Source organism: Oncorhynchus mykiss, chromosome 18 (assembly GCF_057628025.1).
Source record: "Oncorhynchus mykiss isolate SJ-2025 chromosome 18, ASM5762802v1, whole genome shotgun sequence".
NCBI classification, from domain to species: domain Eukaryota; kingdom Metazoa; phylum Chordata; class Actinopteri; order Salmoniformes; family Salmonidae; genus Oncorhynchus; species Oncorhynchus mykiss.
Window position 1 is genome coordinate 32,159,437 of NC_143039.1, and position 21,495 is coordinate 32,180,931.

General features: G+C 41.1%; 2 protein-coding genes across 5 annotated transcripts in view; one reads left to right on the forward strand and one right to left on the reverse strand.

The window, feature by feature from the left end:
• Positions 1-12,740, reverse strand: part of LOC110495885 (tyrosine-protein phosphatase non-receptor type 4) — a 41,605-nt gene extending 28,865 nt beyond the window's left edge. For 2 of the 3 annotated variants that reach the window (XM_036952399.2, XM_090208218.1), the window contains exons 1-2: positions 12,256-12,717; positions 5,970-6,124 (exon numbers count right to left, since the gene is read on the reverse strand). In XM_036952399.2, the coding sequence (XP_036808294.2) occupies positions 5,970-6,107 (138 nt within the window). In that variant the 5' untranslated portion in view covers positions 6,108-6,124; positions 12,256-12,717. Of the gene's footprint in view, positions 1-5,969; positions 6,125-12,255 lie in introns of all 3 variants that reach the window. The other variant, XM_036952398.2, reaches the window with a different exon arrangement.
• A 777-nt stretch (positions 12,741-13,517) lies between these two features.
• Positions 13,518-16,642, forward strand: LOC110495887 (ras-related protein M-Ras). 2 transcript variants are annotated; one of them, XM_090208220.1, is made up of 6 exons: positions 13,518-13,665; positions 15,080-15,291; positions 15,579-15,732; positions 15,873-15,972; positions 16,066-16,145; positions 16,414-16,642. In XM_090208220.1, the coding sequence occupies exons 2-6, from the start codon at positions 15,087-15,089 to the stop codon at positions 16,511-16,513; spliced, it is 639 nt and encodes a 212-aa protein (XP_090064346.1). In that variant the 5' UTR covers positions 13,518-13,665; positions 15,080-15,086; the 3' UTR covers positions 16,514-16,642. The 2 variants fall into 2 exon arrangements, with proteins under 2 accessions (XP_090064346.1, XP_090064345.1); XM_090208219.1 differs by lacking the exon at positions 16,414-16,642 and having other exon boundaries at positions 13,519-13,665; positions 15,579-15,721; positions 16,066-16,173.
• The last annotated feature ends 4,853 nt before the right edge of the window (positions 16,643-21,495 follow it).

Sequence of the window (21,495 nt, forward strand, 5' to 3'; positions counted from 1 at the left end):
TGGTTCCCAGAGGATAGAACCCACATCAACGCCAACAAAGTAAATCAAACACATATGCACACAAACATGAGGGTATTCACCTAATCCTGACTGGCAGTGAAGCCCTGACCTGGTTCGGGCCCGCATGGCACTAGTAAAGACAGAGGACTCCATAATGACAACTCTGTAGTCCCTGAAATGAACTCATCTTAATTCATGACCAGGGGATTAGTGGTCAGCAGCTGAGCAGACTTATTTGACCCAGAACAGAACAAAGAGTATCGTGGCAACAGAGATGGTCGAGGGTTAGACTGAGGTGCTATGTGTGTGTGTGTGTGTTGTAATTAGAGTACCTCACAGAGGGGAATGCATTAACATTGTGCCTCTCTGCCCCCGTTCCTCACAGTACACCACACGGGCCAGATATCCCCCACGCTTGGCTCGGAAAAGCCATTGTGATGTGCGCAGTTCAGTCCTGGTGTAAGTGTTTACTCCATTGGCTAGTAACCCCTGGAGTCTCTTTTTAAACCAGAATGCCAGACATTCTGCTATGTCTCTGCTATGCTGCTATTAATGACAGATATCTAAAATGACCCAGGCTCCTTTGGTCCCAACTACTACAATGCATCTGTATTTTAAAGTGAAACTCCATCACTTTTCAGCCACATTTTCATTATCTCCAGCACAATACCCGTGTCTATATACGGTGCATTCGGAAGGTATTCAGACGCCTTAACTTTTTCCATATTTTGTAACGTTACAGCCTTATTCTAAAATTGATTAAATTAAATGTTTTTCCTCATCAATCTAAACACAATACCCGATAATGACAGAGTGAAAACAGGTTTTTAGAAATGTTTGCACATTTGTGACCCGATTCAGGAAACTAGGGGTATGTCGCAAGTCACGACTTCCCAGGAGAGCCTTTTGAACATTATTTTTTATTTTTTTTAATCAAAATGCGTTTTTTTGTCAGAAATGCCTTCTCAAATATGTAAACTTTTATGTGGCTTAATATCAAACGTGCATGTCATCTGTAAATACGAATAAAATTGTTAAATTATGAGCCTAGTTGGTTTAGTCAGAGAATCAGCTAAGACCTCAGAAAGAAAACGGTAGAACACAAGTCTGGTTCATCCTGGGAGCCATTTCCAAACACCTGATGGTACCACGTTCACCTGTACAAACAATAGTACGCAAGTATAAACACCATGGGACCACGCAGCCGTCATACCACTCAGGAAGGAGATGCATTCTGTCTCCTAGAGATGAACGTACTTTGGTGTGAAAAGTAAAAATCAATCCCAGAACAACAGCAAAGGACCTTGTGAAGATGCTGGAGGAAACAGGTACAAAAGTATCTATATCCACAGTAAAACGAGTCCTATATCGACATAACCTGAAAGGCCGCTCAACAAGGAAGAAGCTACTGCTCCAAAACCACACCATCCCAACCTTGAAGCACGGGGGTGGCAGCATCATGTTGTGTTGGTGCTTTGCTGCAGGAGGTACTGGTGCACTTCACAAAATAGATGGCATCATGAGGCAGAAAAAGTATGTGGATATATTGAAGCAACATCTCAAGACATCAGTCAGGAAGTTAAAGCTTGGTCACAAATGGGTCTTCCAAATGGACAATGACCCCAAGCATACTTCCAAAGTTGTGGCAAAATGGCTTAAGGACAACAAAGTCAAGGTATTGGAGTGGCCATCACAAAGCCCTGACCTCAATCCCATAGAAAATTTGTGGGCAGAACTGAAAAAGCGTGTGCGAGCAAGGAGGCCTACAAACCTGACTCAGTTACACCAGCTCTGTCAGGAGGAATGGGACAAAATTCACCTAACTTATTGTGGGAAGCTTGTGGAAGGCTTTCACCCAAGTTAAACAATTTAAAGGCAATGCTACCAAATACTAATTGAGTGTATGTAAACTTCTAACCCACTGGGAATATGATGAAAGAAATAAAAGCTAAAATAAATAATTATTCTGACATTTCGCATTCTTAAAATAAATTGGTGATCCGAACTGATCTAAGACAGGGAATTTTTACTAGGATTAAATGTCAGGAATTGTGAAAAACTGAGTTTAAATGTATTTGGCTAAGGTATATGTAAACTTACGACTTCAGCTGTACGTGTATGAAGTGTGTTTAACATTAGTGATGTTTTCTCAGAATGCCATTTCGCATTCCTAGTTATAGCCTAATGTCAGCTAGCTAACATTGAACTTATAGCTATGACAATCCGTTTTGTATTGCTAGTTAAAGCTTGCTGTTAGCTAGCCAGCTGACGTTAGATGGCTGGTTAACTACAGTAGCTAACATTACCTGTGTGAACTGTGTGTAGTGATGTTCTCAGAAGGCCATTTCGTATATATTGTATAATAATGCTAAAATATTTGTATCTGGAATTTGTCTTTCAGCATCAGTAGAACACACCAGTCAGTACAGTAATCAAAACGAGAGCTGGCCCAAGCAAGCAAAGGCAGCAGCGCAGTCATCGACTACATGCACCATTTCTTCACCAGCTACGGAGTTGGGAAAACATGTGGACCTGAATCGTGAAAACTGCAGCGGCCAAAACAAGAACAAGTTTGTGCTCTTCTATTGTGCCTGGTGGACCAGGTACAAGCTCCACAACAATTTGGACCTTCACTTCCTGATCACAGGCCACACCAAGTTTGCCCCTGACTTGTGCTTCAGCCGCATCAAGCAGCGCTTCAGAAAGGCCAGAGTGAACACTTTGTCTGAGATTGCTGGTGTTGTGAAGGACAGCATAGTGACAGGGGTCAACGTTCCACAGCTGGTTGGCCTGGAGGATGGTACGGTGCTTGTGGAATGCTATGGCTGGCAACAACACCTGACTTTATTTGTATGAGGTTATTATTTTCTAAACTTGGGAGGTGAATTGATGTTGTGCAGGGTTGTAATGTATTCAGATTTGTTTTGTTATTCGCTGTTTTACACCTTCGTTGCTCTGGAGCCTGGTGTTGTCGCCAAGGGGCGTTTGGACTGTCGGGACCAGGTTTCAGCTGAAGCGCAACGCTGACATCCTTCCTCCCATAGATGGTCTGCCTGTAAAAGCACCACCTGGACTGGATAAAGCTAGACAAACTATCTTTTTGACAAGATCAGGGAGTTTTTTTGCGACGAAGAGGCTATGGACATCACATGCCCTGCACCAAAGTCAAGGGCAGAACAGAAACAGGTTCTCCGACTATAGATTCCCTTGTTGATGCATGGTTCGGACGGACAAGTTATCAGCACTATCTGCAGTGCCTCTATTCACATGACTCTCTCCTAACACACACGCCATCCGTTGCTGATATTGTTGATATGTGTGGTCGTAACATGATTTTGTGACATTCCACAACAATATCATGTGACCGTATTAAGTGCCCACCACTTAAATATATGTACTGTACATGTGTACCTCACTCAGGTTTCAACTCAGGATGCTTGGCCTTAACTTATGTATGGAACACTATGTGCATGTGTAACAGTATATAAAGTATTCTAATGTACTGGTGTGAAAGCATTTGGGCAGTGACGTAAAGTCCTTAAGGTAAAATACATTAAAGCACTACTTAATAAGTTTACTTTACATTACTTTACTATTCATTTTTTTGGCAACTTTTACTTCACTACATTTGTGAATAAAATAATGTACTTTTTACTCCATACATTTTCCTTGACACCCAAAAGTACTCTTTACATTTTGACAAGAAAAATTTCAATTTCAAACACTTATCAAGAGAACATCCCTGGTCATCATACTGCCTCTGATCTGGCAGACTCACTAAACACAAATGCTTTGTTTGTAAATAATGTCTGAGTGTTGAAGTGTCCTCCCTGGCTATCTCTCAAAAAATAATACAATTGTGCCGTCTGGTTTTCTTAACATAAGGAAGTTGAAATGAAATACTTTTACTTTTACTTTTGATACTTAAATACATTGTGCCCCTGACTATCCGTCAAATGATTTATTTCTTATAATACATTTGTGCCGTCTGGTGTAATATATGGAAATTGAAAGTATTTACACTTTCATGCAAGTATGACAATGTAGTACTTATTCCACCACTGGATGTGGCTGGCGGGTTATAGAATTTCTTTCACATGACCCATCAATTTAGACAAGTGTATCTGGGTAAGCGTCATCTAATATTTATAAAATAATTTTTTTATCTGGACACTTTCTGTTAACCTGGAATGTTTCCTTGTTGTAAGATACTACCACTTTTAGTGTTTAGCACATGACCTCATGTGAATCCTTAAAGAGATAGGTGGGCCTGGTTTAAGAGGGCGTGAACAATGCTGAATGGGTGTAGACAAAGGAGAGCTCTCAAGTAGGTATCAAAACATTCAAAGGCCCTTTTCTCAAAAGTGAGTTTACAAGTGTATAAACTTTCAAAGTAGAATTATTTTCCCATTGTTCCTCAAAAATGCTGTGTATGATACACCATTTTGTAGATCTGAGTCTATTTTTATCCAATGCAATTTTTTTTTTTTTTTTAAACGAAATTCAAATGTTGCTACATCAGACAAAATCTAGGTGGTGAGTCACATTTATTAAAAATAAAGAACAGAAATACCGTATTTATATAAGTATTCAGACTCTTTGCTATAAGACTCGAAATTGAGCTCAGGTGCATCCTGTTTCTACAACTTGATTGGAGTCAACCTTTGGTAAATTCAATTGATTGGACATGATTTGGAAAGGCACACACATGTCTATCTATATAAGGTCCCACATTTGACAGTGAATGTCAGAGCAAAAACCAAGCCATGAGGTCAAAGGAATTATCCGTAGAGCTCAGAGACAGGATTGTGTCAAGGCACAGATCTGGGAAATGGTACCAAAGAACACAGTGGCCTCCATCATTCTTAAATGGAAGAAGTTTGGAACCACCAAGGTACAGAGAGATCCTTGATGAAAACCTGCTCCAGTGCGCTCAGGATCTCAGACTGAGGCAAAGGTTCACCTTCCAACAGGACAACGACCCTAAGCACACAGCCAAGACAATACAGGTGTGGCTTTGGGATAAGTCTCTAAATGTTCTTGAGTGGCCCAGCCAGAGCCCGGACTTGAACCCGATCAAACATCTCTGGAGAGACCTGGAAATAGCTGTGCAGCAACGCTACCCATCCAACCTGACAGAGCTTGAGAAGTTCTGCAGAGAAGAATGACTGTTTAATGACTTCCCCAAATAAAGGTGTGCCGAGCTTGTAGCGTCATACCGAAGAAGAATTGAGGCTGTAATCACTGCCAAAGGTGCTTCAACAAAGTACTGAGTAAAGTGTCAGAATAGTTATGTAAATGTGATATTTCATTATTTTGTATTTTTTTATATGCAAAAATACTAAAGACCTGTTTTTTCTTTGTCATTATGGGGTATTGTGTGTAGACTGATTAAGGAAAAAAACCTATTTAATCCATTTTAGAATAAGGCTGTAACGTAACAAAATGTGGAAAAAGTCAAGTGGTCTGAATACTTTCCGAATGCACTGTATGTGCGCTTTTCTACATTATGTAGAAAAATATATAAAGTTAAAAAGTTCTACCCGATGACATTTTTAAACACTATAAGATTTGTGGGGAGCAAGAAAATAGCCTCCCTCTGGCTAGAAACTCATTGCAAGTTTTGAAATTCACCATTCTTCTTAGTTTTAATCGTACCCTGAGATGTCACAGAGAAGCATTTAAAAAATATATTTTTAACCACAGATCATAGAATCGTGCCGTTCTCACATACGTAGACACTGGAATGGTGCTGGGGGTAATGAACATGAGGTTGAAAAGCGGCAGAATTGCCTTTTAAACAAAGTCTAATTTATCTTTATAGGCCTACTTGGTTACTGTGTAGCCTATTGATAGACAACTGGTCTTGAGAGAAGAGAGAGCAGGCCCTGACCCAGTCATTCTCTATGGTGATATGTAGGGCTGTACAGTCAGTGTAGATGCCGGGAGTAGTATAGTACAGTACTTACGTTAACTTTGAAGGCTTGAACTGTGTTATCCAGCAGAAGAACATTACAGACCACCTCTGTGTGCTGCCTGTCTTGTGCCAGCTCTGATGCTCGGACATTGTCGTTACTGCCAGCTGGCAACTGGAAGGGTGAGGTCATTACTGTCCACACTGAGTCTGCAACACAGAGAAAGAAAACAGCAGGGTGAGGGACCTTTTATTATACTGCATTTAAATACATTACATTGCCCCAGAGTGGTGGAGCGGTCTAAGGCACAGCATCTCAGTGCTAGAGGCATCACTACAGACCCTGGTTCGATCCCGGGCTGTATCACAACCCGGCCATGATCGGGAGTCCCATAGGGCGGCGCACAATTGGCCCAGCATCATCCGGGTTAGGGGAGAGTTTGGCTGGGGTAGGAATTTGTTCTTAACTGACTTGCCTAGTTAAATAAAAAATAAAAATTCTGCAATGGCGAATGGTTAGCCTCGTCCTCAACACCAGTAAACCACTTTTTATTTAAACAGTCGGCAATGGCATATTTGAGTAAGTAAGACAACACACTCCTCCTTAAAACTGTGACTGATGCTGAGGATGTCATACTTCATTCTAGTATTGTCTAGAAAGAGATCCCTAGCAGATCCAAGGCCCTTGATCCTTTATGGTCTACGCTCTCACAGTCAGCCTGCAGTACGATGAAAGGATTCAGTGATTCAGTGAGGCATGACCCAGTTCACTACCGCTGGGAGGAAGAGAGCTACACACACTACAGAGGACTTCCCCAGGAGGGTTAGCAGTCTTCACGTCCCTACCAGAGTCCACACACACGCACGCACGCTCGGATGGATGCTGTTAGGCCTAATTCTGAGTTATAAAGTTATAATAACAGGGGGAAGGGTGATACTTATTAAAATCATATTTCACAATCATATCAAATATTAGGGAGACAAGTGACTGCAGAAACATAGAAATAGTTTTAAAACAACTAGGATAGGCTATATCACCTTTGACCTTTTCCCTGCATGACATCATCCATTGACTGCACACAGAAAGGTCCCGAAATAAACCATGGCCACACCAGCAGCAGGGCTTTTGTCAGTGACAATGGTGTTCCTGTGAATGTCACAGTGCAACACACAAAGACACGCTGAGGCGCTGTACGGTGTTGTCACACTGGCCCCATCCCCAGAACGCCCACATGGGTCAATACCATGTCACGGGTCTCAACTTCTCACAGTTAGAGAGAGGTTAAAGCAGGGAGATCAGGGATCAGACGCTTCAAAAACCTACTAGCTATTATTCTATCATGTTTATCATTCCCATTATTTAAACATGTTTTTAACAGTTCATATGCACTTTGTCTATGTTTTCCATGTTCTGAATGCTTGAATGAAATGGTCAAACTAGGCCTAAACAATATCTAGGGAGTGGAGCTGTCCTGGCTTGAACCATACCTTATTATCTATTCAAGTGTATTCAGGAAATTACCGTTTTTGTTTACTATCGCTTACCAACAGAAAAAGGCCAAATGTCCCAACGAGTCTCAGGACTAAGGTTATTCCCGGGTGGCGCTGCCACCGAGCTGCCACCGATCCTTTTTCCTTTTCTTTTGGTTATGTCTGTTTTGTGTCTCACCTGGTTTCATTTTGGTTCATTAGCTGTCAGTTAGTTTGGGTTGCGTTTTCTTTAGTTCATGTTTAACAGGTGTTTTTTTCCCTGGACTGTGTTTGAGTGGGGTTTTGTGGCTACTGCTGTAGTCCAGTGTCCTGTGATTTGTGAGCTGGTTTAATAAAACGCCCTGGCAGCATGGCTCTCGACCTTTGCCTCTCCCGAGTCCTTACGGGAGTTGCAGCGATGAGACAAGACTGTAACTACTAACAATTGGATACCACGAAATTGGGGAGAAAAAAGGGTGTAAAAAAAAGAAAGAAAACGACTAAGGTTATTTACAACGTAGGCCCTCCTTTGAACAAAGTTGCAGTCCAAAAACATCACCTACAGTGTGCAGATGTCAACACATGGAACAGTCACAGCAGAATCCTAGTTAACATACTGATCCATAAATACCTACTTTGACCTTTACTGTCTGTCACTGTGTTCGTTTACTGCACTTTCTGTCACTCTAGCATCCAGGACAACCACACAAAGTTGGCAGTGAATGGCCATGGCAGCTAGCCTTGAGTGGAGGGTGGGTCCCATCCAATAGCCATGAACTTGAGGGATGGGAGCAGATAGACTGTGTGTCAGTGTAACCCGCTTCCAACCTGGCTCGCCTGCCAACATCACCCCCCTCCATAACAGAGTCCAAATCATAGGCTGAGTCTATGGGGCTGAGTGACCTTTCAGTAATAGAGCCACAGCTCTGAATTGCTGGAGCTGGGTGGAGAGACCAGACAGACACCATGCCAAATGCAGAGGAGCTAGCCTACCTTGAATCCCAATGCAACTCCTAGGCCCTAGACCGAAGTTAGTAACCTAACTCCTGAATAAAGTAGGATACATATTGCTTTACAGATCCTTCAGGTGATATATTGGCCTACCGTTGTCTTTAGTGTTTTCACACCAAGTTCAACAGGACAGCATTACCTATCTGATACAGTAATCACTATGGGTTATAAAACAGAAATCAGAGACAATTACAACAATACTGAATGAACACTTATTTTAACTTAATATAATACATCAATAAAATCAATTTAGCCTCAAATAAATAATGAAACATGTTCAATTTGGTTTAAATAATGCAAAAACAAAGTGTTGGAGAAGAAAGTAAAAGTGCAATATGTGCCATGTAAGAAAGCTAACGTTTAAGTTCCTTGCTCAGAACATGAGAACATATGAAAGCTGGTGGTTCCTTTTAACATGAGTCTTCAATATTCCCAGGTAAGACGTTTTAGGTTGTAGTTATTATAGGAATTATAGGACTATTTCTCTCTATACCATTTGTATTTCATTAAACTTTGAGAATTGGATGTTCTTATAGGCACTTTAGTATTGCCAGTGTAACAGTATAGCTTCTGTCCCTCTCCTCGAACCAGGAACACAACGAAAACAGCCACCCTCGAAGCAGCGTTACCCATGCAGAGCAAGGGGAACAACTACTCCAAGTCTCAGAGTGAGTGATGTTTGAAATGCTATTAGTGCGCACCCCGCTAACCAGCTAGCCATTTCACCTCGGTTACACCAGCCTCATCTCGGGAGTTGATAGGCTTGACGCACAACGAAGAGCTGCTGGCAAAACGCACGAAAGTGCTGTTTGAATGAATGCTTACGAGCCTGCTGCTGCCTACCACCGCTCAGGCAGACTGATCTATCAAATCATAGACTTAGTTATAACATAATAACACACAGAAATATGAGCTTAGGTCATTAATATGGTCGATTCCGGAAACTATAATTTTGAAAACAAGACGTTTATTCTTTCAGTGAAATACGGAACCATTCCGTATTTTATCTAACGGGTGGCATCCATAAGTCTAAATATTCTTGTTACATTGAACAACCTTCAATGTTATGTCATAATTACGTAAAATTCTGGCAAATTAGGCGGCCCAAACTGTTGCATATACACTGACTGCAGCATTGCTTGCTGTTTGGGGTTTTAGGCTGGGTTTCTGTACAGCACTTTGAGATATCAGCTGATGTACGAAGGGCTATATAAATACATTTGATTTGATTTTGATTTGATTTGAAGAGAAGTGACACAATTTCACCTGGTTAATATTGCCTGCTAACCTGGATTTCTTTTAGCTAAATATGCAGGTTTAAAAATAAATACTTCTGTGTATTGATTTTAAGAAAGGCAATGATGTTCATGGTTGGGTACACATTGGAGCAACGATACGCACCACATCGATTATATGCAATGTAGGACACACTAGATAAACTAGTAATATCATCAACCATGTGTATTTAACTAGTGATTATGATTGATTGATTGTTTTTTATAAGATAAGTTTAATGCTAGCTAGCAACTTAACTTGGCTTAATGCATTTACGTAACAGGCAGTCAGTCTCCTTGTGGAGTGCAACGAGAGGCAGGTGGTTATAGCGTTGGACTAGTTAACTATAAGTTCGCAAGATTGGATCCCCCGAGCTGACAAGGTGAAAATCTGTCGTTCTGCCCCTGAACGAGGCAGTTAACCCACCGTTCCTAGGCCGTCATTGAAAATAAGACTTGCCTAGTTAAATAAAGATTACATAAATGTGTAAAAAATAATAATAATCGGCCAAATTGGTGTCCAAAAATAGAGATTTCCGATTGTTATGAAAACTTGAAATCGGCCCTAATTAATCGGCCATTCCGATTAATCGGTCGACCTCTATAACAAACACTCATTTTCGTTTCAACACGTTTTGCTACAATGTGGCCTACTGAACACAACCCAGATAGGTTATGTTCCACACACAAAGGGAGTTCCCCTTCCTCTCAGATCTTCCACTCTGCAGACCTCAGTCACCACAGATGTATCCCAAATGGCACCCTATTCACCATAGGGCTCTGGTCAAAAGTAGTGCACTATGTAGGGAATAGGATGCCATTTGGTGGGCTGCCATCATTAGATCAACTGTGGAGCGCCACACATGCATCACAGATCACACACTCATGCGTGACACTAGAGAGCGTATGCACTCTTTTTTTTCTCTCTTTCCACTATTCTCAGTTTTTTCCGTGCGTGGTCTAGCAAGCCTTCTTGGCTTTGTGAGGCTAAAGCCAACAGTAGCTAACAAGCCATTTAACCCTGGGCACAAATCTAAACAACATTGTTCATGACACAAGAGATTTACTCTGAAAAGGCTTTTGGGTCGCAAATTAAAATCACCTGCACTCCTGTGCAACATAGGCTAACAATTATGTCCACACAGAATTGTGCATAATGATGAACAACCTAACAAACACAATTACTTTGATTGCTGTGAGCTCGAGGTTAGAGAACTTTGCCATTGATAAAACCCCATTCTCATTCTCCCGGATTCCTTCCTTCCTGCCTCTCTCTCCCATTCTTAAAGCTCCAGAGGTGTTTGTTGCTATCGATCTCATTCATTCTAATATTTAGCCCCAGCAGCAGTGTAGCTACTTACTCACCACCCCCAACCACGGAGGTGGGGACACTACAGTGTAGACCCCCTAGTGACTCATCCTGTTTTAGAGCTTCATGAGCACATATGTGTTTTATGTCATTTACCACACACTTTTCCGTTGTCTGCAGCACCCACCCCCCTTCTCCCCCAACAAATCCCATGTACTCCATCACTCTCATTCACTGCACTGTCAAAACCCTTGCACTAGACAACAACTGACCCAGTCTCTAAAAGTGTAAGGCTGCTTTAGACAGACAGAGAGAGAGAGATGGAGAGACAGAGGATACAATCATCCTCTCCTTTCTACTCTTTCTCTTGATTTTCCACTATAGCCCTGCAGCTCTTGATCAGAGAGAGAGAGAGAGAGAGAGAGAGAGAGAGACAGTTGAGATTGTGTGATAGCAAATGGCTGCTCCTCTAGCTCTATATTCCACTATGGTCAGCAAAGGAGGCAGAGAAGGAAATATCATGATGACATCACTGGGGAATCTATAGATTCCAGGGACAATGCCATTTCGGAGAAGCACTATTCACTCAGTCTTTCTTTGTAACAGCAGGTAGATTTAAAAGCTGAGTGTTTCTATTAAGTCATTCAGTGCACTAGACTAGAGCTTCCATATTTCTTGTGATAGGAACCGAGCACTGGATCTTGCATCCAGCAGCATGAATACAACATGAATACGTGTCATAAATGCATTATTACAGGCAAACAGGACTTGTATGAAATCCGAGTGGAGTTTATTATGTCAACCAGCTAAACCAGTGTGTAGCCTACCTGTAATTAGAATCAGTGGGGTCTCTCTGTGTACTGATTCAAGAAACAGGTTAATCCATCTATTGACCCAGACATATATTTAGCCTCTACCTTCTCCCCTGGCCTACACTCCCTCCCTCTCCCAAAACCTGCCATGGGTTAGAAATGCACACTCTATTCTGTTCTGTTTCATTCTATTCTAGTTAACTGTAGCCCATATGGCTGTCAACTGGCATATGACAGGGGAAAAAGAACAACACATTGATGTTAGTTAGCTAGAAAGCCAACCACCAGGCCATCAAATAGTTGTCACTGTCACTAAGACTAGCATCAGCTAACGTAGAGGTGTAGCTATACTGTCTCTGGATAGATTAACATCTAGTTAGCTAACTTGCTACAACAGCTGTGCTATGCAAGCTAGCAAGCTAACCATGGCATGACGTTATTATTATGCAGGTTGCTTAACGTTACCTTCATAAACTGCGCCGGTAGAGTCCAGGTTTTGAGGGATAAAATCAAGAACACAGCAATAAGTGGGCGAGGTGGTGCAATTCAACCGCTGCAGATCCACAGAAACCTCCTCATCCTTCGCAGCAGCATACACTCGCTACGGCCGCACAGGTTCGTTTCGGCCGCACAGGTTCGTTTCTTTTCAGCACCACAGCGATGATGGACCCAGGCAAACGTCAATACAGGACGCAACCATTGTAATGCGAGCAAGGCAAGCACGAGCAGGTAGGTATGACCACACAAAAACAGAACTTCCTTTCCGCGGTCCCCAAACTGCAGTTTAAATTCAAATACAACCTCGTTTGAAGACGTTGATCATTTAAACCGTGCAGCATAAACCATGGGGCAGCAACGAAATATGGCGTAAACTCCACAACAGATTTTTTTTTGAACGGGGGTGATGTCTGTCAAACTAGTAGGCGTGGCATTTGAGGCGCAGGTTTCACAACACGCACGCGCGTGCTGCCTACATTGTCAGAAATGGGAAAAATATCAAATATTAATACTATTATTATTATTATTATTAGAGTGTACGTAACTTCAAATATTTTTTTCCATAAAGGTAGTTTGTGCGTGATATATTAAACGCTTATTAAACATTTATCTACCTTTGCAAATAAATATCCCATACTCCCATCTTGTGGCTAATTCTATGTTCATGCCACTTCTATTTGAGATGAATGGTAATAACTGGTATATCGTATATAGTTTCAAAATGAAATGCAGAAACTCTGATATTGTACATCCTCATCTAGAGCTGCCCACTTGTAGGTAAATCGTAAGTAACATTAAGGTGTTGCCTACTTAAAATTATTCATGGAGAGTTTGTAAGTTGTTAATAAATGGTTCTTTATTCGTTTTTGTAGATAGTTTATAGATACTTTGTAAATAAGCAATAGGCTATACATTGGTTGAAAATTACTTACATTATTTTTATATGATCACATCTGGATTTGAGACATTGTGGAATGCTCCATTTCTACATCAGGGGGCTCCTGTTCAAATATTGTTTTACTTATCCTCCAAAACTGGCAGGCTAAAAAACATTACACATTGAAGTCAATAATTTAAGCACTTAAATTAAGCCCGAAAAAACTCTAAATGTGACCTATAATCATTAAAATAATGGCTTATTTGCTCAAAAAATAAGAAATGTTGACCCCCCTTCTCCCGCTTGGAGCAAACCTATCGTATCAGCTGTTGCAACGCAAAGTAACTGTTACATTTTTGTAGCAGATGCTGGCTTTTCCAGCAGCTGTGATATGAAATTGATTGGATAGAAATGTACAGATCTGAATGAAGTCAGCTTTACAACATGAGAAGGCAAGAAATGTGACTTCATGCAGGCGACTTTACAGTAAATATATTGGGGTAAGCTTTTTTTATTTAATCGGCTACGACAGATTGCGTTGCTTTGAGATGTCTGGTATTTTCAGATGTAAAGTCACAACTAGCTGTATCCTACTGAAATGTGTGTGAAAGTTAAATTATACCTTGGCGTAATATGGAATGGCGAGGCATTTTACAATACGGGATCCCACTTTAACTGGTTATGCCTAAGCAAATAATTGTTCAACTTTGTTATTGGGTCGAAAATGACAATAAAAACTAAAGTGTTCAGTGAGGTTATGGGATTTATGAGTCACAGATCTGACTGATCACAAATGAGGTGAATGTGTGCACGAAATGTGTCTGAGAAATAAGGAATCACCCACGTCAGACTACATACATTAGTCCTCTTGATCAACAGGTTGTGCTCTGTAGGTAGGCCTACATAATATTCCATTAGAACAGCATTTGATGCCATATAACTGAAAAAGAACTTAACGGCCTATCTTGAATACTTTGGAAAAAAACAACAACAGTATTTTCATAATGACCCTAGAGCAGGGATCATCAACTAGATTCAGCCGTGGGCCGATGCTTTTCTTTAGCGGGTGGGTGGGGGGCTGGAACATAATTGCAAATAATTTGTAGACATTTGTTGTTCTCTGAACACTTTGGGGGACAAATTTGGCCCACAGGCCGCCAGTTGGGGAACCCTGCCCTAGAGAATATGATACCCCTTGGAACCCAAAGAAGTATCTCCCCCAGCCCTCAGGTTTGACTGAGAATTGTTTGAGTTGGTCGGCCCTTGGCCCATTCTCTGGCTACAACATTGTTCTGGAGGGCCTGTAAGTTCCACGGGCATCTGGGTCCCTTTCCTGCTTTGGCCAGGGACACAGGCTACAGTATCCACTGAGAAAGGAAACCATCCACGTCCCGCCATTGTTGACTGCAGGAAGGAAGAACTCTCTGTGTGACCTCATCCTGTTAGGCCAGTGCCATTGTATGGAGCTGCAGGCTGGGTTCGCTTACTCATGGCGTGTGTGTGTGGGTGATTCCCTGACTTAAGTATGTCAGTGAAGATCCAGCAGACGAGGGATAGACTGCTACAGTACAGACCTCAGCCTTGTTTGAGTGATTGATATTTGCAGTGAGAAGGTGTGGGTATTCCAACATAAGAATTATACTGTTTTATGCCCAGTGAGTAAGCGACTATATAAGGAATGGAAGATAAAACACTAGGATTACCATGTTTTCTATGCATTGCAGTGAAAAAGAAGGATCTCTGCTTTTATAATATTCATTTAAGATGTATTCTATTACCACACTATTACCTGTGGCATTTCATTTGTGATTTTTGTCAGGTATTTTTGTCCAGAGCAAGAGAGGGCCAAAAAGCCCATTCTAAATGGCATCAGTTTAGACATACACCATCTTCTCTCTTCCCTCTGTGTTCCAGGTATAGCATGGCTGTCACTATGGCAACGAGCGCTGTTCCCAGCGACAATCTCCCCACGTATAAGCTGGTCGTGGTGGGGGATGGGGGAGTGGGGAAGAGTGCTCTCACCATTCAGTTCTTTCAGAAGATCTTTGTCCCTGATTACGACCCCACCATCGAGGACTCCTACCTCAAACACACTGAGATTGATGCCCAGTGGGCCATATTGGACGGTAAATGGATTTATAGATAGCACATACATTACAAATAAGAAGCCCAACCTCTTAACCTGGCCAAAGTACTATATCGTTTTCCCCGAAATAATCTTTCCAATGTACTGAAGAACAAGATGGAATGTTCTGTTATAAGGAGAAAAAGGGATCATATTATTGTGCAGCCATTGTTAGATCTGAGGGATCAGCACACAGCTACACATATTTATGAATCAGGATCATTCATAATACTGTTCTCAGTGTAGATGTTATATGTGGGACCTGTCTGATCGTGTTTGTCTCTGCAGTTCTGGATACAGCAGGCCAAGAGGAGTTCAGTGCTATGAGGGAACAGTACATGAGGACTGGGGACGGGTTCCTCATCGTGTTCTCTGTCACAGACAAGGCCAGCTTTGAACATGTGGACCGCTTCCATCAACTCATCCTCAGGGTGAAGGACCGGTGGGATTTACTACTTAGCTTCCCACTGGTGGCCGTGGCCAGGACAACAGTCATTCATTCATTCAGTTATTCGTGCATTAATTAGTGCGCCCATTCATTCATTTGTTCATTCATTCATTCTTCTTTTCCTTGTTTTTTAGGGAATCCTTTCCTATGGTTCTTGTGGCCAACAAAGTGGACCTGCTGCATTTACGTAAAATACCCAGTGATCAGGGGAGGGAGATGGCTAGTAAACACAGTGTGAGTGAATGCGTGAACTTTACATATACTGTATATCATCTACAGATATTGTTTTGATCTCCATACTAAATTCAGAGCTTTTTACATTTACAGATAGCTTACATTGAAACAAGTGCTAAGGACCCAGCCATGAATGTTGACAAGGCATTCCACGAGTTAGTTAGGGTAATCAGGTATGTTGCCGCTAATGCTATGAGAGTCTCTCTCTCTCTCTCTCTCTCTCTCTCTCTCTCTCTCTCACTCACTCACTCACTCACTCACTCACTCACTCACTCACTCACTCACTCACTCACTCACTCACTCACTCACTCACTCACTCACTCACTCACTCACTCACTCACTCACTCACTCACACTCACTCACTCACTCACTCTCACACACACACACACACACACACACACACACACACACACACACACACACACACACACACACACCCAGGCAACAGATTCCAGAGAGGAGCCAGAAGAAGAAGAGGAAAACCAAGTGGCGGGCCGACAGGTCCACTGTCTCCCACCGACTGCACTGTGTTGTCCTATGAGGGTTTTTACTTGTACAGCTGCTCCCTACAGGACAGCGGGAAGATGATTACAGTTAGGAGTATTTACTCTCTACACAGAGTGCCAGGAGGCAGTTTGCACCGTCTACCCTGGCACATGAGTTAGGTAGTAGGGAGTTGCCCAGACATGGGATGTGACTGACTCGCCCTAAAAGGACCAGTGGAATAATTTACAGCTCTTCTGGGGATGTGCACTAACTTACTCAACAACATGGAGATAAAGTGGCATCACTTTAGCATTACTGCCTTTATCTACCAATGAAGCTCTTTGACAGAGAAACTGGACATATGGGCTCACAAAGATAATCTGTAAATAATTAGACATACTGTAAGTTTTACTAAGAGGTAGGCCTTTAAACATTGTTTTACCAAGAGGTAGGCCTTTAAACATGGTTTTACTAAGAGGTAGGCCTTTAAACATTGTTTTATTAAGAGGTAGGCCTTTAAACATGGTTTTACTAAGAGGTAGGCCTTTAAACATGGTTTTACCAAGAGGTAGGCCTTTAAACATTGTTTTACCAAGAGGTAGGCCTTTAAACATGGTTTTATTAAGAGGTAGGCCTTTAAACATGGTTTTATTAAGAGGTAGGCCTTTAAACATGGTTTTATTAAGAGGTAGGCCTTTAAACATCGTTTTACCAAGAGGTAGGCCTTTAAACATGGTTTTATTAAGAGGTAGGCCTTTAAACATTGTTTTACCAAGAGGTAGGCCTTTAAACATGGTTTTATTAAGAGGTAGGCCTTTAAACATCGTTTTACCAAGAGGTAGGCCTTTAAACATGGTTTTATTAAGAGGTAGGCCTTTAAACATTGTTTTACCAAGAGGTAGGCCTTTAAACATGGTTTTATTAAGAGGTAGGCCTTTAAACATTGTTTTACTAAGAGGTAGGCCTTTAAACATGGTTTTACTAAGAGGTAGGCCTTTAAACATTGTTTTACTAAGAGGTAGGCCTTTAAACATGGTTTTATTAAGAGGTAGGCCTTTAAACATTGTTTTACTAAGAGGTAGGCCTTTAAACATTGTTTTACTGAGAGGTAGGCGTATAAACATTGTTTTACCAAGAGGTAGGCCTTTAAACATCGTTTTACCCAGAGGTAGGCCTTTAAACATGGTTTTATTAAGAGGTACGCCTTTAAACATTGTTTTACTAAGAGGTAGGCCTTTAAACATTGTTTTACCAAGAGGTAGGCCTTTAAACATCGTTTTACCCAGAGGTAGGCCTTTAAACATCATTTTACCCAGAGGTAGGCCTTTAAACATGGTTTTACCCAGAGGTAGGCCTTTAAACATCGTTTAACCCAGAGGTAGGCGATTAAACATTGTTTTACTAAGAGATAGGCCTTTAAAACTTGGTCCATGTTTTCATTAAGATGGAGGCCATTGAGTAAAGCACTGGAAAGAGGGAGGAAACAGAGAGCTTTCCCCAGCGAGGGGGACTATAGTAGAGAGGGGAGTGAGAGGAGGGGAGAGGATGTATCTGTTTGCGTTGGAATCAGTGGGCCTGTCAGACAACAGAGAGAAGAAGGGAAAGTGAGGAAAGAGATACAGAGAGAGAGAAAGAGAGATTCCAAATGCATAGCAGCTGGCAAAGGGACTCCAGACATTGTGTCAAAGCCTGGGAGGCAGCCAATGTGTAGCCCCATAGCTTATACAGGGAGAATGTCTTTATAATCTCTGAACAAGACTGTTATATAACTGCATTGTCGATTATTGAACGCACCAAATGTCTTATTTGAATGTACATTTATGAACCTTGACAATTTTGACTTATCAGTGCTCACTGGATGTAGTTGTTTACTTCTCAAAACACTTTAAACACACAATTGTGGTGTGTGTGTGTTTGTGTGTGCATGAGTGCCCTGGATATGTTGTGGCCTAGACGATGAAATCAAATTTTCACATTTGAATATTAGTTTGCTTTTCTACTATTTATTCACTATTTATTTTACATAAGTAATTTATAGCTGTGTTATCATTAGTACATGGCTACTCCAGAGAGCACAAAGCACAGAGCTTAACTAAGAAATTGAAGGAAGAAAACATTTGTAAGCAAAGTAATAAATGTGTGTTAATACATTTTGTTTTCTATTATATGTTTTTTCACATCCCGGGTAAACTGGTTTTGTCTGGATAAAACCATAATTATGACACAGAAGACTGTCTGTCTCTGTCATTCTCAGTGAATATTAGTGTGTTGATGGTGCCCTCCAGTGGATATAAATGTAATTGCAAGAGTGGAACAACATTTCGCATGATTGTACATTTGGCCCTTTGCTTTGGGGATATACAGTGCATTCAGAAAATATTCACAACCCTTGACTTTTTCCACATTTTGTTGTGATGCAGTCTGACTTTAAAAGTGATTAAGTTGAGATTTTGTGTCCCTGGCCTACACACAAGACCCCATAATTTTAAAATGGAATCACGTTTTTCAAAATGTTTATAAATGATTTAAAAATGAAAAGCTGAAATGTCATCTTTCCATTTGAGTCAATAAGTATTCAACCCCTTTGTTGTTGAAAGCCTAAATAAGCTCAGGAGTACAAATTAGCTTAACAAGTCACATAAGTTGCATGGACTCACTGTGTGCAATAGTATTGTTTAACATGATTTTTGAAAGACTACCTCGTCTCTGTACCCCACACATACAGTGAATTCTAAACACAGATTCAAACACAAAGACCAGTGAGGTTTTCCAATGCCCCGCAAAGAAGGGCACCTATTGGTAGATGGGGGAAAAAAAAGAAAAAAAAAGCAGACATTGAATGTCCCTTTGAGCATGGTGAAGTTATAATTACACTTTGGATGGTGTATCAATACACCAAGTCACTTCCAAGTCCGGCTCCAGGCGTAAGTCACTTATGTGTGTTTTTTTTGGAACTCAGTCGGGGTCTGAACTTATTGTTGCGAGTTAGAATAGTAGAATACACAAGGTGCAAGTTCAAAATATTGTTTTGTCTGTCACTGACAGTCACTCAATTAGCCATGTAAGCTAACAATTTTTAGATTGCTAAGTTTGACTGGCCAGTTATCTAAACTTGGGGCATGTTTGTAGAAATGCAGTAAATTAGCTTTAAAACTGCAAATAATTCTGTCTGCCACATGGCAAAATGAGTAGAATTGCATAGAACGTGTTATAAAATGTCAAAATTTTCTCTCCACTGCATGGCAAAAGTGTAGAACTGCAGAAAACTTTCTTTAAAATGGCAAAAATGTCTCTGTGCCCCATGGCAGATGTGTACAACTGCATGAAATGTGTTATTTATTTATTTTATTTAACCTTTATTTAACCAGGTAGGCTAGTTGAGAACAAGTTCTCATTTACAACTGCGACCTGGCCAAGATAAAGCAAAGCAGTGCGACACAAACAACAACACAGAGTTACACATGGAATAAACAAACATACAGTCAATAACACAATAGAAAAAGTCTATATGCAGTGTGTGCAAATGAGGTAGGATAAGGGAGGTAAGACAATAAATAGGCCATAGTGGCAAAATAATTACAATATAGCAATTAAACACTGGAGTGATAGGTGTGTAGAAGATGAGTGTGCAAGTAGAGATACTGGGGTGCAAAGGAGCAAAATAAATAACAGTATGGGGATGAGGTAGTTGGATGGGCTATTTACAGATGAGCTATTTACAGGTGCAGTGATCTGTGAGCTGCTCTGACAGCTGGTGCTTAAAGCTAGTGAAGCAGATATGAGTCTCCAGCTGCAGTGATTATTGCAGTTCGTGCCAGTCATTGGCAGCAGAGAACTGGAAGGAAAGGCGACCAAAGGAGGAATTGGCTTTGGAGGTGACCCGTGAAATAAACCTGCTGGAGCGCGTGCTATGGGTGGGTGCTCCAGCAAATAAAATGTGCTGTTTTTAAAAAAATCTCTGCCCCATGGCAAAATTATTAGAATTGCAGGTAATTTGCTTTAAAGGGCAACTTTTCAACCTCATTTGCATTTTAGGGTTAGGGTTAGCACAATACCGGTGTCAACATATGTGAAATTGGCTTATTTCTAAGTTTTGTAGAATTAAATATAAAGTTGAAATGTTCTACCCGATGACATCATCAAAAGGTTAAATAAAATGAAGCAATATGAGATTCAAGGTGATGTGGGGAGCAAGAAAATACCCTACCTTGAGCTAGATACTCATTCAGGTGTCACGAATCCCTCCGGAACTTTCATCACGCATTCAATGTGCAAACATTTCTGAAAACATGTTTTCATTTTTTGTTATGGGGAATTGTGTGTAGATGGGTAATGAAAAAAATAAGATTTAAACCATTTTCAATTTAAGGGGTATGAATACTTTCTGAAAGCACTGTATCCCACAGAAAGGTAAGTATTGAAATAACCAAATCTAGTTTACGTAATGATTTAGAGACTAAAAATATTCTGAATATACAGTGGGGCAAAAAAGTATTTAGTCAGACACCAATTGTGCAAGTTCTCCCACTTAAAAAGATGAGGCCTGTAATTTTCATCATAGGTACACTTAAACTATGACAGACAAAATGAGAAAAAAAATCCAGAAAATCACATTGTAGGATTTTTAATGAATTTATTTGCAAATTATGGTGGAAAATAAGTATTTGGTCAATAACAAAAGTTTATCTCAATACTTTGTTATATACCCTTTGTTGGCAATGACAGAGGTCAAACGTTTTCTGTAAGTCTTCACAAGGTTTTCACACACTGTTGCTGGTATTTTGGCCCATTCCTCCATGCAGATCTCCTCTAGAGCAGTGATGTTTTGGGGCTGTTGCTGGGCAACACGGACTTTCATATCCCTCCAAAGATGTTCTATGGGGTTGAGATCTGGAGACTGGCTAGGCCACTCCAGGACCTTGAAATGCTTCTTACTAAGGGCCTCCCGGGTGGCGCAGTGGTTAAGGGCGCTGTACTGCAGCGCCAGCTGTGCCATCAGAGTCCTGGGTTCGCGCCCAGGCTCTGTTGTAACCGGCC

What these genes read in the sequence shown, in the direction of transcription:
- LOC110495887 (XM_090208220.1), top strand. Translation starts at nt 15,087, where the DNA reads ATGGCTGTCACTATGGCAACGAGCGCTGTTCCCAGCGACAATCTCCCC. An exon ending in CCAGTGGGCCATATTGGACG is followed by an intron (nt 15,292 to 15,578) that starts GTAAATGGATTT and finishes TTGTCTCTGCAG; the next exon opens with TTCTGGATACAGCAGGCCAA. An exon ending in AGATGGCTAGTAAACACAGT is followed by an intron (nt 15,973 to 16,065) that starts GTGAGTGAATGC and finishes TTACATTTACAG; the next exon opens with ATAGCTTACATTGAAACAAG.